Below are 17,512 nucleotides of genomic sequence, written 5' to 3'. Positions count from 1 at the left end.
GCCATATGCATATATAGCTAAAGCCATCGTATATATAGTCAATACCATAGACATATACAGCCAATGTTGTATTCATACACAGCCAAATCATATACATATAAAGCCAACTAAATATGCTTGTACAGCCAGTGTCATATTTATATACAGCCAATGTCACATACACAAAAAGGAAAATATGATACATATAGAGCCAAGTAAGTATGCATTCACAGCGAACTCAAGTACATATAGAGCCAAGCAAATATGCATATAGAGTCAACTCATATACAAAAAGCCAACAAAATATGTATATACAGCAAATGCCCTAATTAGTCCAGCAGAATCAGGGCCGAACCTCGTTTTGAGACATAAATTTTTTTTTATTGTTTAGATATAATTTTGATGACATATATAATGTTACTTGGGCGGGTGTGAAGCTTATAATGTTGAGCATTTTCTTCTATATATACGTTTTTATTTGCATACGTAAGCAAAAATGTAACCCTCCGAAAATCTACTTTTCCCACATTATTTACTCTATTTCTGTTTATATAAACAATTATTTCAGCACTACATGGGTTATTTTTGAATATATAATTAAATTAAATCTCTTTACAATGTCAGAAATTTAGTTTTAGTACAATAAATGGTAGTTTATTTCACTCATATGAGGCAAGATCCGTCGACCGCTAAACGTGGGCAGTTTTAACCGTATTCTGTTGCTATTCAAACTATATGTGTGTTCCGCGAGTATGTCGTTTTTACCACATTGAAGCTTCGGTGCTGGGAAAATATTTTATTAGTTGAAATAGATTGGGAGATTCGGCCTTTACATGCCTAGGACCAGTTATCGGAGTGAACAATTTTTCGTCTTCTTACGTCGACTAACCACAAGTAATGTAATTTAACGAAGCACTCTTCCAAATTTCAAAGTGCGCACGGGAATTTTTCCAGTTCGGCATTGCCTACCCAAACTATTATATATATAATATATTCTTGTGGAGTTGGAGGGTATGTGAATCCGAGATATGCACCTGCAATGGCAATATAACTGAGTCAAACACTTCGATCACTTCACACATGTTTTCCAGAGTGCTTCGATTGTACGTGCAGTTTCATGCTTACGCGTCAAGTTTCACTTGTTTAGGAACATATAGAATTTCTGCCGAACTTTATATGACATTCATCCCATAGAATGTGTTTGTTATTCTAAAGAATAACAGTTCTTGCTTTTTTTTTTACAATGCCACAATATGTAGCCGCAGTGTCACATTCATTCAAACCATGTGTTGGAAGTGAGTTTGGTAATATTGCTTGGTGGTTTTCAACTGATTTAATGATATCCATCATTCGCCATTTTTTTAAATCAGTAATGCCAGTAAATCCCAACAATAGATTGCAAAAATAAAGGAGCATTACGAAAATATCATATCATCTGCAATAATAACAACAGTACTCACCGGAATGGCAGCAGGGGTGTGGATAATCATGCTATCTGCTCCATCATGTGACGTTTCAATATCTGATCTGCTTCTTATCATTTTACATCAAGTACTAATTGGTATCTAAGCTCAGCCAGAGATAAAAAAATTGGTACTGCGGTTGGTGTGACCGGCAAACTGTTTCAAAATATATATTCTACAAAAAGATTAATTAAATGCAAATTACTGAACGTTAAGCCTTATATGACTTTCTGAGGGGATCGGCCTGATCGTGTGTTGCCTTTCAAAAATGGCAACAAAATCCCAGTGTACAATTCCTGTAGTGATATCAGATAATAATGACGCTTATCTGACATAGTTTTACAAGTGATTGGCTGCGAAGAAAATAGGTATATATCATCCTTTCCACACAGGGAATACGCGAAAATATCTAAGAATCGTTAACATTGGGTAACTGAGTTGTAATACGATGGAATCCTATCTTGGCATTCATGCCTCTTGCAGCTAGTGCATAAATTTTCCGAAGGAATTCTGTGGCATGGGTATCACTTGGAGAAAGCACGGCGGAATATTTTTTGTTCTAGTGATATCAAACCTAGACATTTTGTAAGAATTATTCTCCATTCAACATTTTCAAAACCTACCCAACATCCACAATCACAAACTCTGTCATTAAAGTTCCAAAACAAGCACATAAATTCATTAACAAATGAATATGACCAAGTCTTAAGTGGATATTGCTAAATTGATATTTGTTTGGCGCTCCCGGAGTATGTGCACCAAGATGGCGCACAACCTGAACCCTAACCTGGTACACATACTACGTTCAGGTTGTGCGCCATCTTGGTGCACATACTTCTGGAGGTCCCTTTGTATTACTATTTTACGCTTTTTGGTAAAGCTGTTATCTATCGTAATTACAACATATTTTGAGTTTGACTATGTTATAGTGGAACCTTTTTGGCCTCTCCTTTTTAACATAATTGTAGCTGGATCTGTTGGGGTTCAGTCCAACAAAGCTACATATATACCAAATATTGATTATAAGTTGCAAAACATTATCATCTTATTGGAATAACTTGGTATTTCACCACCCGTTTATCATTCATTTCTGAGAACATTAAATAAATCAAGTCTAGACCCCGTTCTCGTGAAAGTTTCTCAACAGGGGACCCGACCCGCGGTCAGGTTATCTGGGTGCCACGAGCAAATCTCGATGCACGAGCCTTCATTGTGTACTATTCGCGACGACGCATTAATTTAAATCAAATTGATGCAAATGAGGAGATATACAGGGTGTCTCAAAAATAACTCTTTCAATTTTCTTTTCAGGTACTCATCATAGAGCGTTCATTTCCTCAGGAAACATAGTATAGATTGGTAGTAAAATTTAGGTATTGTTTGCATTTTTCATCAACTCACAGAATGACAAGGAGATTACCCCGAAAAATGAGGTAAAAAATTGCTGTTTGGCAACAAGCATAAATACAGTAAAACATTTGGCACCTTTACGACGAAGAATTACGAAATTCTTCAAAAGTTCATGGAAACTGGATCTGTAGTTGATGCACAAAGATCAGGAGGAGCAAGGAGCGGGTGCTCTAAGGAAAACATTTGGAGCTGAAATATTTTAAAATTTTCTGTTAACAAAGCGCTGGGTTTGCCTTACTGATTTATTTGCTTCTTGCCAAACAGCAATTTCGCACCTCATTGCATAGGTTAATCTATTTCTGTGGGTTGCTGAAAAATGCAAACAACTACTCATCCATCTTATGTTTTCTGAAGAAATGAACGCTCTATGATGAGTACCTGAAATACAAATCAAAATTAAAAGTGTATACTTACTTTTAAGACACCCTGTATAATAACTGTGTATTTTTATAAAATAGAATTGAGAGACGTTGGGAGTTTGAAAAGCATTGGTATGGAATATAGACGAAAATTACGTTCTTTCTTAGGAATAAGAAATAAAATGTAGTGTTTTCTCAGTCGTGTTTACGTGATCGTATTACCCTTCACTACATTGTCGTGATCATCCGCGGATAACAACTCTTGCTAACAAATAATTGACTGTTCTCCACCGGGTTTATATTTGCGCTAAAGCTGTGCACAATTCACTTGAACCCATGTCGACGGCATTAGGCAGGATTGTATCATTAATTGCAGCAGTAGCGCATATTAGAAATGGTGCTCTTCATTTTACGTGTATGTTGTAACAGCGTTTCTCTCCAATAAGTCGCGATCCAAAGCTGGGTCGGTGTAATTCCAGCAAAAATCTAAAAGTTATTGATTTTATTTTCTAGTAAGTTCGACTATTTATTTTTTATTTAGTATTGAATTGATAGAATTGTATATTTCGGAGGTTTCACGGCGTAAAAACTTGAAAGTATCTATTTTGCTTATGTAATACCATGACAAAATTTAAAAAAATTGCTAATGACCAGCAAATAATAATGCTGGGTGTAATTCGACTATTCAGGATTTTTTTTTTTGTTTACTGATCAGGACGACAAGTCTGGAATCCAGCCCAATGCGTTCAAATTCAGAATATGCCAGCGGAAGTTTTATAAATCATTCTCTCTTCAATATATATATATAGATCACCATTTTATATATAATATATACCACATAATGAGGTAGACTTCTTTTCATCACATCCGCTATATGTAGGATGGTATTATCAAAAGTTGTTGAGTTTTATGCCATCAACTGGGCGCTTTAATACTAGGGATTTTTTCAGAGGTCAAATTAAATGTGCAAGAGAGAAGAGTATAGAGATTTGATTGTGTGGGGTTCGAATTTACTCACAGTTATTTTTTCTTCTTTCCAATTGTTCTGTTATGTACTGTTGACATGAAAGATTCTGACGACGTTGTTTCATTTCCGTTGCGTTTCATTTTGTCCAAGTTGGACGGTGGTACATTGCTTTCCAGGTTTGCTGGCGCCGATGAAGTTGCTTCTGGTGTGGTATCGAATACTGAAGTGGTTGAGTCGTCGAAGTTGTTGACTCTGACCGTCACATATAGATTTCCCCTTGGAGGTTGGTGAAACGCGGTATTGTCGATTGCTGATGTTTCTTTTAGCATGTAGAGTTGCCTCGTTCCCGGTTGAAATTGATTTGGAGTTCTCGACAGACTGATGGCGTCGGGGTCTTTCTCACATTCTGCAAAAACATGACCCGTCTGCAGGCATCTTCTACAGGTTGGCGTGTAGAGCTCACGAGGTAAAAAAGTTTTGCACCTCGTGGCGCCAACAACTACATAGTCGGGGTAGTCGTTCCTTTTTGAAACTCTCAATTAGAATGATATGGCCCGTTATAAATTCGGGTTCCACGATGCCAGTTCTTCACAGCGGTTCTTACCTTCCCACATCCGAGTTTGCCGATCGTAGAGACAGCTTTTGCAAAGGTGGTCTCATTCGGAATGATGCCATAGCAAAAAATAAAAGTAATACCCCTTTAGCAAAAAATATAATCTTTGCCCACTGAAAATTTCAAAGCAATTGGTCCAGTAATCAAAGAGAAAAGCGATTTCTTCAAAACGTGTCAAAGAACAACAAGAACAACAAAGCAACAAAACGATCGTTATGTTCACTACGTGTCCAATAATGAATGAATATCATCAGACGGATCTGCTATGAGTTTCCACGTTGATCAGCAGCGGGAAATGCCAGTTAACACAGAATGGTGCCTTCCAATCCTATTTCTATTGTGACACACCAATAAACTCTAAATCAGTGGTTCCCAAACTTTTTGTAGCATCGCCCCCCTAAAGTAGTTTATACAACTTCACCGCCCCCCGGCACTGCAAAAAAATTTTGAAGTCTGAAACGAATATATTACAGACCAAATAAGAAGACAAATCATAGTTTATAGTGTTTTTTAATAAGATGGATGAGCTTGGTGTTCTTCAGCGAGTTTTTTATTACATCTAAAATTACCCCGTTTACTGATGGAAAGGCGATTTAGTTGTTTTGATAGCAATAGCAGCACGGCTGAAAACCCCTCTTTCATCATATCAGAGGTCGGAAATGAAAGAATCCAGGGTTCTACCTCCTCAACAACCGCCGTGTACTCTTGCATTTAACTCTTTAAATTCACCCCATTCCAAATTAAAATAATGAAAACAAAACTAATTTTCCAAAACTTATAATAATGATTTTCGTACAACTCATTCATCCCTACAGCCTGATGACCTTCACCAAAATACATGATATATAACGGTCTTCGGTAAAATTCATCCCCGATTCTTCAGCCTACCACGTCCTCCAGTCCGATCACCAGTCCATAGAATTAAACAGCCATTTGTTTTGGATTCGTGGACTCGGATGGCCCAGGGGTCGGCAAATTTGAGTTATCCACGGGACAAAATTTAGGGTTGCTATTCTTTTGCGGATCGCATATATTTTTTGAAAGTTGAAAACGGAACATCGTGCGAAAACTGCGACAATTCGTGAACTCAACTCAGTCGTCTTATTAAAAAAGAATACAATGACATTCAATGTGACACTGTCCTGTTGCTGCATCACGCTTGATAGCGCCAAGACTGGAAGATTTTCTAAATGGGCATCACTAATCCTAGTTCTTTGCTTGTTCTTTGTAATGTTCATTTTCAAAAATAATTGTTTGCACAAATATGTACTTCCAAACATCGAAGTGAATATTTTTGCATGGTTTGTGAAATTTTGATAAAGATTTTCTTTAAAAAGATACATTCTTACAAAAAATTGAGCAGTGATGAATCTCTCGAATGGGATATGAATTTGATTTCCTTATTGCATTGCAATAACAACAACTTTTCTGCGTGTTTCCATTTGTCTAAATATAATTAAATTGTAGGCTCGTTAAACGAGTAGCTGTTCAATATAATTTTTGGGATATAATAAAAATTAGTCTAAACGTGTCTCACGATAAATTCTGTTACGTAAAAAAAACTCGAGCGTAGATAATAAATAAAATTAATTCATCGTTAAAACCGTCGTTTGGATGTTTCCCCTGGCAAAGGCTTCCTTGTTTACTTCGTGACATTGGCCAATCAACAAGATGCGAAAATTAACGTAACAATGCCCCCTTTCGCATCCACTCAGACACATTCCTCACTCAGACAGACTTTCAGGCGTGGTCGTGAACATTACCTAATTTTCGCGATTTTGAATTATATTCGTTAGTTTTGAGTTGTTTTTCGAAAATTTAAATAAAATAAGTCAATGATAATCTTGTCCTCCTAGGAGTTTCGGTTTAATTACAGTAATCAAAAATTAGTGTAGAAATAGCTGTGATAGACTAGGCTAAAATTTAGCGGTACTTTTTAAAAACAGATTGTTGAATGGTATGAATTAGAATGATAGTTTGAAACAAATACTTCATTTTATAGGCAACACCTCGCGAAACCACTCTTCAAATAAGCGCAGAAAATTTTAGAACGGTAAAGTATGGGAAAAATTTTCCGGGGTCAAAGGTCGGGGGAAGGTCAATCCAGTGAAACGTCCCGGGCCAGATTACTACAGATTTCCCGACCACTGGGATACGCAAACTACCGTATCTTACTGCGAAGACGAGTCCAGCAACCCTTTCGCGTGTGACATCGCCCACGTGATTCAAATCTACGAAAGCCCGCAGAGTACAGTAATCAAGTGCACGATGCGCCCAGCAAAAACAGGTTTCGCGAAATCGCCCCCCTATCGCCCCCTTCGACTTTTTCGCCCCCCTCTGAATCATTTTCGTCCACCGGGAGGCGATATCGCCCACTTTGGGAATCACTGCTCTAAATTATTCGAGGCGCAAATTACCCAAATTGTTTTAGCAAATGCTCTCAAACTCGTGAAAAGAGCAACGATTTAGACTACAATTACTCACTGAAATGAAGTTATCATCGGCATCCGTACCGATTTGATTTTATGATCAAAGTCGTATCACAGTTTGGGAAAGACTGTCTTAAAAATATCAGGAAGAGATTCAGTCCATAGATGTAATACTTGCCTGTCTTTCGTATACGGTTGCCTTCTTCGTAAACTCACCACCGACGTATATTTTGCGGTGAATTGGACTTCAACTTTTTAACAAGTTAGGACGGTCAATAATTCAATAGAATGTCATAGTCTTAAAAAGTGCTGTATTAGTACCTTGTTCAGTGCGAATACCTGAAATGTGAATCACACGGTTGCTTGCTAAAACCCATTCATTTAAACAAAAGTGTTATTTCTATTTCTTCTTTGTTTGACAATGATAAAATATTCGATAACGAAGTTAGTTTAACCTTCGTATATGTTTAAGGATACTCAGCTTTATCGTAAGTAGATTATTGCGGACGACGCATCGTTGCTTGCAAAATACCAAACCGAACCAAGAAAGCAACGCTCAAATATATGGACACGTTAATCAGAGCGAAGCAGTCCTTACCTTTGACGCTACCGGTACCCTACGGTACCTACGACTTAGCAAAGCAAGCATAGGATGAGCACGTGATCGAAAGAACAAGAAGAGTGCCAGAATAAAAACAAATCCATTACGTGTCAAAAAAACGAATCCCACAGTGCCATCAGGAATATTTGAAATAAATGAAAGTAATAGCCTTCTCAAGAAAAATTTAATTTTTAACTACTGAAAATTTCAGAGCAATTGGTTTAGTATTCAAAGAGAGAAGCGATTTTTTAGGTTTTCCACATGGTGTCCAGAAACGTGTCAAAGAACAAGAACAAGAAAAACAACAACATAATATTGAAACGATCCACAAGTTCACTGACGTGTCCAACAATAGCGCATTAGACTGGCGCACTCACTAAAAGTAAAGGAAACTCATCTCTTATTATAATTATGTCTTCACCGCAATAGCAAATTTTTAAATCGCATGATTTGCGGTTTCATCGTTCATATAAATTCTGAGGTTGTGGGAAATATTTTCGTGCTGTAAAGTTTTATAGAAAATTTAATTTGTTCTATTGACTTTTTGTTTTCTGTCTATTTTACATCTTGATTGTTGCAGCGATGAGTTCTAAAAATAATTATGCACGTCAAATGAGTATTTCACTCAAGAAATTATGTGCGGCAAAGCCACTTCAGTACCTAATTAGCGGATAAGGAAAGAGGATGTACAATCAAAAAGCGGGAAACGCAATTGTCTGTATTTTTTAAACGGTTAAAAAAATTGTATTGTACGATCACCACCCACGTATATTTTGTGATACCGGTACATTTAACTTATACTCTAAAACAAGTTAAGACTGGATGTGATGCCATAGTCTAAATAGAATTTGTTTTCAGTGCGAGATGTATGGCATAGTTGCGTGCAAAGTCTCATCCAATTTAATCATTTATCAAGAATGTTATCTCCGCATTGTTTGACAAAGAATATAATAACCAATTACGAGCCTTTGCCTATGTTCGAGAATACTTCGCTTTATTGTAAGTAGATGTTTACGGACAAATAATAGTTGCGCTTGCAGAATAACAGACGCAACTCCCTTTAGGCGCTAAAAATGGCATCTTCAAATGGCGCAGTCACTCAAAATGAAGGATACTCATTTTTGAGTAACGTTACGGGTGACCGCCGTGAAATCAGGAGGTATTGAAACTTTTTAGATTTGTGTCGGTGCATCACAGACCATGAAATTTCGATTGGCGCAACACTTGAAGCAGTTCGGTTAAATGCGTTTAGAAAAAGACTAGGTATGTGGTGAATCTCACACAACTGAAGAAAGCATCTTGTAACAATGTTGGGCAAAGCACAGGAACGGTTACTCAAATATTACAGCAATAGTGCAACAAAAGATGCATCGGATATTTGAAAAAATTCTGATGAGCAATGTAAAGAACACAAAGTTTTATTTACATACCTAATTATAGACACGAATAAAAATTATTTAAATTAGAAATTTCGAGACTTTATCAATTTAAAATATAGCTTGTTTTTGGCTATATTTTTAAATATAATTTTATCATAATTGACCTCATCCTAACTTCTTATCTCCCGCTTTTGATATGATATGCAGCTAGCATTTTCGCATTGATAACAGTGAAGATAACTGCGAGGACAAGGTTGCGAAAGAGTCGGATGTAAAGTGTGCTGTGTCAACAATAGTGCAATTTATATGTGCAATCTTGCTCGGAATGCAGCTGATGCGATGTCAGCGAGGCCGTTTTATCACCAAATAATTGTTTGTAAAGTATAAGCGTATGATTGACGTATGGCGTGATTATCTATGTGCATTGTGCAATTGAACGTTCTTCTTAACGAAACGATAGTAGTTCATATAAAGAAAATTCAGCAGTTGGGTTGCTGTATTTAAATTATTAAGCACCACTCAGGTGTATGATCAGATAAATTTTTATGTTTCCGATTTTGTCAGATTTGTACCTCGACTCTATGCAATGTTGCCGTTATTTGTTCACAGTCTCTTTTTATTATTCTGAATTATTTTTCAATGCGCATTATGCAACTGTATTTTTGATTACATTGAAATTACATCTGATTTGAACTAAAACTTCGAATTACGGTTCACACGGAAAATGAGACTGACAGCTGCAACAGGCTCCCTATTTGAGGGGGGTACCATGTAAAATATGCCATTTTATATTTGTTAAAAACGTTAATTAACTTTTTTTCATTGCAATTACTTGGCAGTTTTACTTAGTACTTCGGAAATATGGATAAACGTGCATTAGCTCTGTTTCTGCTCTCCTTGTTATCACTAGGACAGGCACGTAAGTACATGGTATCGCAAACTTCACTCTATATATTAGTTTTGGGTGTGGGCTGGGTTGAGTCAAGTATGACCAGATAGTTTTGTCAGATAGTCAGTAAAAATCATTTTGAAACATTCGATCCTGTCCAATCTCGAAAAGCTTTTATTCGACCATCCAGAATGGCACCATATCTCAATCCAAAAATGTAATTAATTTTTTTTCGTTTCCCTTGATCAAGTCATCTTTCTAAAAAAATTGTAAATATACTTGGAGCAATTTTCTGATTTTTTACCTCGAGAGAAACGCATTGACTTATTTAGAAAATCCAGTATGACAAGCTGATATAAAATATTTAAAGAAATATTTTTATGAATTATCTTTTTTGCCAAAAATCTTTTTTTTGGGGAGCAGAACAAGTTCTCTACATTTTTCTTCTGGTTCGCCCAATGGAATTTTTGCCCATAATTATCATTCTATATATATAATATATGCTACTGCTCAACATTTATTTATAGATCATAAAGAGACGCTCTATCGCAATTCTTATGTTTACACATTTTATGCGGATGACAGCGACGATGTTCATTGGGATGACGCGGATTATCGATGTGCTTGGAATAACGCAGGGCATCTAGTCTACATAAAAACATATACTATAAACCAAGATGTTTACGAATTGACGGATTTCTGGTAAGTTTGTAGACTTTAATTTTTGATTACAAAACACTTAGTAGTTTTATTGGTTATAGTTTAGTGGTCATACTGTAGGCGGTCAATATTTTTTGAACGAAATTTCAAGAGTTTTGTTCCAGTTGAAAATACTTTAATAATATCGTTCAATTTGTAAGTTGTTTGATAAAATTTACGTAAATTAAGTTGTATAAGAAATCGAAAAGCTACGTGTGTCCTGTAGGCCTATTTTGGAGTTGAGTAGTGAATTAACGAAAGAAATTGATGACCATTTCAAGCCCAGACGCTATGGTGCCTCAAGCTTTGTAACCTTCTTTCCACACTCGATTGCCTATTAAAAACCCTACCGGTTATTATTGGCCTATATTTAAAATTGGTCGGCAATTAAAGTGTATTTTGCTAGATGATTTATGGTGAGTGCTATTTTTTACATAGGGGCAATCGAGAGTCTTGGATAGGTGCACATGACAAGTACTCTGAAGGATTTTGGCACTGGGATGATGGCACAAAACTTAGTGATGGATATCAAAATTGGTGAGTATTGTGTTACTCGTCAATTAAGTATTTAGTGTGGTATAAATTGAAATGTGATATTTCGAATAACAGTGTAAACATAACGTTTGGAAAGTACTAACCAATTAGTGACCGAGTCGCCAATATCCTATATATGTCTCTCGCTCCTTTATTCAATGTTACTATTATATTGTATTAAATTTGGCCGTACAACAACACAGGGCTTCAGGCGAACCAAATGATCATCGTGGTGAGGATTGCGGAGATTTTCTCTCACCCACTAACCGTTGGAATGACGAACACTGTGACCAAAATTATGGATATATTTGTCAAAAAGGTATAAATATCATAATATTATACTCGTCATATGACGTTCACAAAAATACCTCAACGCTATCCTTTTTGTATGCCCCCTACGGCATTAGATAAAATTTTCTAAAGAACTAGAAACGTAAGAAGTTTTTGAAAGCAACGTGTTAACTCTGTTATATGATCTTAAACTAAGCTACTACTATTATAATTATACAACTGTCCTGTTTGTATGCAATAGACATCAATTTGTGATTAGATTCTTGATTGCAGTTTGAGCAAAGTCATTGTTGAACCACAAGTCAGCCATTTGGCAAGGGAGTGCGATGTTTGATATAAGTCAAGATGCGCTGATATTTCTATGCAACGGATTGTGTCGGGCTTGTAAGGATGTCGTTCAATCAATTAATCATCAAATATTTATTTATTTCGTCTTCGCTAACACAAAACAAGATAATACGATTAACAGACAAGCAAAATACAGAGTATCGACTATCGAGTATCCTAGTATATCTCACTCGCCGAAAATCAGATTAACACCTAAAATCGAGCATCAGCTTTTAAATCAATTTTACGAGAAGAGAAACACAAAAACACTGAATCAGTGCAACAGCGTTTATGTGGCGACTGTGAAAATTCAAGATCAACATATTATTGAGTAACATCAACTCAGCAAAACATTTTACTCGTTTAAAAAGATATTTGTCATTTTTGGCAAATATTCCTAATACAGCCACATACTTTGAAACCTTTTGCCAAAGAATACAAAAGTATATTTCATCAGAAATTATGAATAATATTTAATTTCATGATCATTATTAGTATTGTGCAATACGTTAATTACCATTCTCGCAAAAGAATGGTATGATATCAAAAAATTTAGTTCCGCACTTAGTCCGCGTCAGGCCAAATATTGAATACAACATAAATACCAAACTTTCGATAAGGGCATCAAAATTGTAATCACGTACTGGTAGACGTACTGTAAACGATAACTCTGTCGGGACTTTGGGAATGCAATATTGTTATTAACTGCTTGCCACCTTACCATCCTATTTCAGATATGTGTTAGCTTGCATTCTTCATTATTGATGGCGTATGCTATTAAATACAGAAGATTTCGATCTATGTTTTATATCAATCAGATCTAATCAAAAGTTCTGCTAGTGATTATACCGAGGTTGTCTACACGAAACCAAGTACAGACAGATCGTTCGCTCAACAAGGATGTTCTTTACATGGTTTCCAACTTTTGGAAGAAAGAAAATATGAAATCGTGCCAGAAATTTTACAGCAGTATGTCACTGACTTCTTATCAGATAAAAGATATCATTTTTCTGATTACTTGCATTACGATTTTGCGGAATTGAGCCCCGAACTTTTAATTTGCTTGCTTTGAATTTAAATATTGCATGGTGAATCATTTATAAAACAACCGATAGTAATACCGCAATAATAAGTGATAAATTACAATACCCATTCAACACGCATGACATTTATCATAATTCTGGACATGTTTATTAAAGGTAGTGATGAATAACGAACTGAATGACTTACGCAGCGGAAGAAAATGTAATTGCTTTTCATAAATGTCATTATGTCATCAATATAAATTTTGTTTGTTCAACTGCTGGCTAAATATAGTTCTAAAGTTACATAAGATTTGAATGCGAAATTGCTAATTGCAAAGGCCAATGTTGAACGTATTGTAATAGTGTGGCGTGGTATTCATTGCATAACATATAATTTTTATGTATTATTTTTTGACCAGAAAACATGGAAATTTACGTGCAAAGTATCAACGGGAATGTCTTGTTATGGAAGGAAACAAATTTGAAAAGCAAATCTGTGACGAAACTTTAACTTCTGCTTGCAAAGCAAGTAAGAATATTTGTATATTGACAATTTTTTTTAACAAGAGACACTATCATTCTCATATTTTTTCTATAAAATAAATGACAATTTTATATAGAAGGTCCTTTAAAGAAAAAAATATGCTCATCATTGAAATGAGCGTCCAATGATAAATATTATTGGGTTAACAAGGACAATCAGCTTTTTCAATAAGTAGCTACCACGAATTTTGCTACGTCTTTTTCTGAAGCAGGAGATCCTAAACTCCTTCAAAACAAACACGCGTTGTTCCGAGCTCATACGCCCAATATCACTGAACACTATCCTAAGGGATTAATTGAATATTTCTTACCATGCAAACCAGTCAACGTACATGTTGTACATACATATATACTAAAATCCTAATGCAGCTTATTGCGAATGTATACAGTTCACACGTACGACTTGAAAATATCTACCGAGCAAGAAGATTACATGGAATCAGACAGAATTGAGATCGATTGCACCGCATCTGGAATTCCCCTCCCCAATGTGACCTGGCATCAAGGATATGCTCCAGTATCTGAGTCTACTGACCAAGAAATCTTCCAAATTTCAAAAAAAGGAAGATCAACTCTGATCATCAAGAACGCTCAAGTTACGGATACTTCGCGCTACAGATGCTTTGCTCAAAATCAAATTGGCAATGATGTAAGAAAAACAAAAGGATACTTGGACGTGAGAGGTCCGGATGATAAATTTTTACAACTATAAAGTTCAAGTTAATTCTGATATTATTATATATATACCGATATGCATATGGTTCGAAATAATAACTAATTCAATCACTACACGAAGTAACTTACTATCAGGTGCAACGAAAGTTAGAGAATGACTTGATATCGGATAATAATATACAACCCAACTCAGATACTCAGGTACTATGTGGTATATTAATATAAAATAGTGAAACAAAGTGCAAATATATCGTGCAAAGTTCAAGATAACATGAATAGTCATTCAAATATTTTAAACTGATTGTTGCGTACATTGTCCAAAATCAAGCAACCTAATTTCTGAAAATTATTATTTTCTTACCGTTTAAATAAGTAATATTTTCACCTCTCTTATCGATATGCACAAAAATATATAAAAATTCCAGTCTTTTATTTTGACGTGTTTCTCATTTGTAACGCAATGAAAACGAACAAATATTTGATACTAACAGACTTCTTACATTTAGTTCACCCAAAGACATTGGCCATCCCAGTGAACAAAGGAAGATCTGCAGGAATCCAAGAGCAGTCGGCGTTAAGGTAATTTGAAGCAATCCCTTCGTTTGAATAAATGATTAAGATTAATTCTTTTCATCACGTTATGCATTATTGTCATTATAAACATCAAAAGTTTGTACTTCAGGTTCAGTTAAATTACTTTTACTAAAATGTAACCGAAATAGGTCCCAAACAACACCAAGTAGTAATATTATTCACTTTTTTTGAAAAATGATTATCCTTTAATAATAACAACACCTTACGTGCCAGTGGGTCGTATCCAAAGTGAAGGCATGAAAACGCCTCGCAAAACAAATATTTGCAGGTTTGTAATGTGCATATTTTCTGTGATGCCGGCATTCGTATTTTATTTTTTCAGTGATGACATTGAATATAAAGAACCATCGTCTTGTCAAGGTAAGTGTTATAAGAATTAACTTTAGTTATTTTTGTTCCAGCGAGCTTTGTTTATATAGTCATAATTACATTATTGTTCTTCGTGTTGTAACCGCTGATAATTGTCAAGTTACAATGGATTGCATCAGCATTCATCACTACAAATATAAGACGGTGGTTTGACTTGGTTTGGCTATTCTTAGTGACTAAATTTAATTATTTTGCAAGTTCTTGTGTTTAGGTTAAGATGACTTTTTAGTTTATTGAAGCCATAATTTTAGTTACAATAAATTGACTGGCACAACAGTAAGTAATTGTAATGATGTAATTCAATACTAAGTAATATTGTAACCGAGCGGTTTATTATGATTGTGCCTTATTCTAAGAAGTTTAGCAAGAATGCGAATAATATATTCATAAAACGTTTTAATCTTTGCAGCTGGAAAAACTTCACAGTTTTTGTAAAGTATAGTTCTAAATACAAAATATTTATGCAAGTATATATTTTTAATGTTAAGGGTATATATATAGTTTAGTCATGGTTTACAATCTACTTTATTAGTAAACTGACTATCATCTGTTTTATTAATAACAATGCTAAATCTCATTCATAGTATTAATTATTCTGCTTTCAAGGTACGGTTACATGGAATCTTTAGTTGATAATTTTAAGACAAGTATACATTATAAGTTTTTATTTTCAGATCGTAACGAGAATTTGTGGATGCTACCAACTATATTTGGACTCAACGTCTTGATGATACTGCTGTTGTTTGTCTTCATGTGTAGACGGTATATGTTACCAGAATTCCCTCCTTCCTTATCGTAATGATAATACTAACTACACTCACTTAGTGGCTGAGTCTTTACATAAATAAACATGCAGTCTATTTCTGAATTTGATACGACACCTTGTACCCAAGCAAAAAAAAAATTTCTTTGTAAGTGTCGCTGGCGTAGCACGCTATGAAGATTTAGTGATTTATGTAATGGCACATTGGGACTAAGTGTAACGTTTAATTTCATATTCATTTTGCATTTCTATTTACTGCATCGTATTCTTATGGTTTTCTTAAATTTCTCTTTTCTAACAGTTCTGATCCTGCTCCGCCAAAAGCAGATAACAGTGGACACGAATTCACAAACTATGCTGGTAAGAACAAAATTGCTCTAATGCTTGAAATGTCCTACTGGCTGATAATGTAAAGGCGACCTATATGATTCTCCTTATATTTCTTATGTAGTTTCAAGTTTTATGTCTGGAGTTTGTACTTCAGGGTTAGTTGAATTACTTCTACTAAAAAACAAAATGTTTAGCTTGTATAGAAAACTCGAGATATTGTAAATTTATAAAAAAAAATCAAATTCCCGCCCATGTTATATGAATTCAAAACATGGTTTAATTTCGTAACCTCGTTTTCCAGTGACTGTTACAAAGCATCAACTCCCAGATGGATCGTGGAGCACCTAAGCTGCTATAGATGAAAACTGAATAAAGAGTGTTCAACTTTTTTATCTGATCACATTATTCCTAATTGCTACGTTTTAATTAAATCTGGTGTCATAAATATGTGTGAGTGGAAATAAATATATATGCTGTCGAATGTCATCTTGATTCTATTGTCTTACGGTTTGATTGATAAAATTTCGGATTACCATGTACTAAATTAGAATGATTTTTACAATTTAGTGTTACAGAATTTTCAATAAAATTAAATACTATACAATTCAACAATAAATGATTGCATAGAAAACTGTTGCTTTAATGGATAAACTGGGTTGTGTGATTAAACTCAAATTGAACCATTCGGTTCGACTGAAATTGAATTTTGACCGAATGTTTCTTTTCCGGGCATACCCCAAAATTTATAATAACGGGAATGTCAGGGGTCATTTGAGACTCATTTCGCCCTCTTTCGATTTTAGTTGAAAGCACGAGGCATCGCTGTGTGCTGCTTTGCATAAACTATCATTTTCCTCAGAGCAATGAATCTTGTCTACAAATGAACTGTTTCCACGGTGATGAATGGCTCTATCATGTTTAGCTTGATTAAACACGATTGATCTAATTTATTACAATCGGAAACTACAGTTACATACAAATTATTGTGCGAGTTCCTTGTGCGTCCGGCATTTTTTGGCGGATCTGCCATTGGTTTCAAGGCAGTTTCAGAATATAGTTATGTGGCATGGCGTGTTACAAATAGATGCCATCAGATCTTACTACATGCCTTAGTTTGTGGCTACACAATTTTACCCTCTATGGTTTCTAATTTGCTGCCGTAGTACCCTGCCTCACGCCATTGTTTGTGGCAGTTCAAAAGTCAGCTGCCGTGGTTTGACCTTTATCGATTTGGCATTCCCGCCATGGTTTTGCGGAAGCTTCAGACGCCACA

At 35.3% G+C, this 17,512-nt stretch overlaps 1 protein-coding gene across 2 annotated transcripts; it reads left to right on the top strand.

The window, feature by feature from the left end:
• The first annotated feature begins 9,450 nt into the window (after nt 1-9,450).
• LOC120326458 (uncharacterized) lies at nt 9,451-16,870 on the top strand. Of its 2 annotated transcripts, XM_078111838.1 has the most exons (13): nt 9,451-10,119; nt 10,617-10,791; nt 11,227-11,325; nt 11,526-11,641; nt 12,759-12,909; nt 13,385-13,494; nt 13,898-14,191; nt 14,690-14,762; nt 15,100-15,137; nt 15,821-15,908; nt 16,211-16,269; nt 16,541-16,620; nt 16,811-16,870. In XM_078111838.1, exons 1-12 carry the CDS (start codon nt 10,062-10,064, stop codon nt 16,585-16,587), a joined length of 1,308 nt encoding a protein of 435 aa, XP_077967964.1. In that variant the 5' UTR covers nt 9,451-10,061; the 3' UTR covers nt 16,588-16,620; nt 16,811-16,870. The 2 variants fall into 2 exon arrangements, with proteins under 2 accessions (XP_077967964.1, XP_077967963.1); XM_078111837.1 differs by having other exon boundaries at nt 9,461-10,119; nt 16,541-16,870.
• The last annotated feature ends 642 nt before the right edge of the window (nt 16,871-17,512 follow it).

This window comes from Styela clava, chromosome 4, assembly GCF_964204865.1.
Source record: "Styela clava chromosome 4, kaStyClav1.hap1.2, whole genome shotgun sequence".
In the NCBI taxonomy this organism is placed as follows: domain Eukaryota; kingdom Metazoa; phylum Chordata; class Ascidiacea; order Stolidobranchia; family Styelidae; genus Styela; species Styela clava.
This window is presented reverse-complemented; position numbering and strand designations above follow the sequence as displayed.

Excerpts from the sequence above, each read along its gene's own strand:
- LOC120326458 (XM_078111838.1), top strand. The coding sequence starts at position 10,062 with ATGGATAAACGTGCATTAGCTCTGTTTCTGCTCTCCTTGTTATCACTA. Across the intron at positions 10,792-11,226 it reads TACGAATTGACGGATTTCTG|GGGCAATCGAGAGTCTTGGA; the intron begins GTAAGTTTGTAG and ends TTTTTTACATAG. Across the intron at positions 13,495-13,897 it reads AACTTCTGCTTGCAAAGCAA|TTCACACGTACGACTTGAAA; the intron begins GTAAGAATATTT and ends GAATGTATACAG.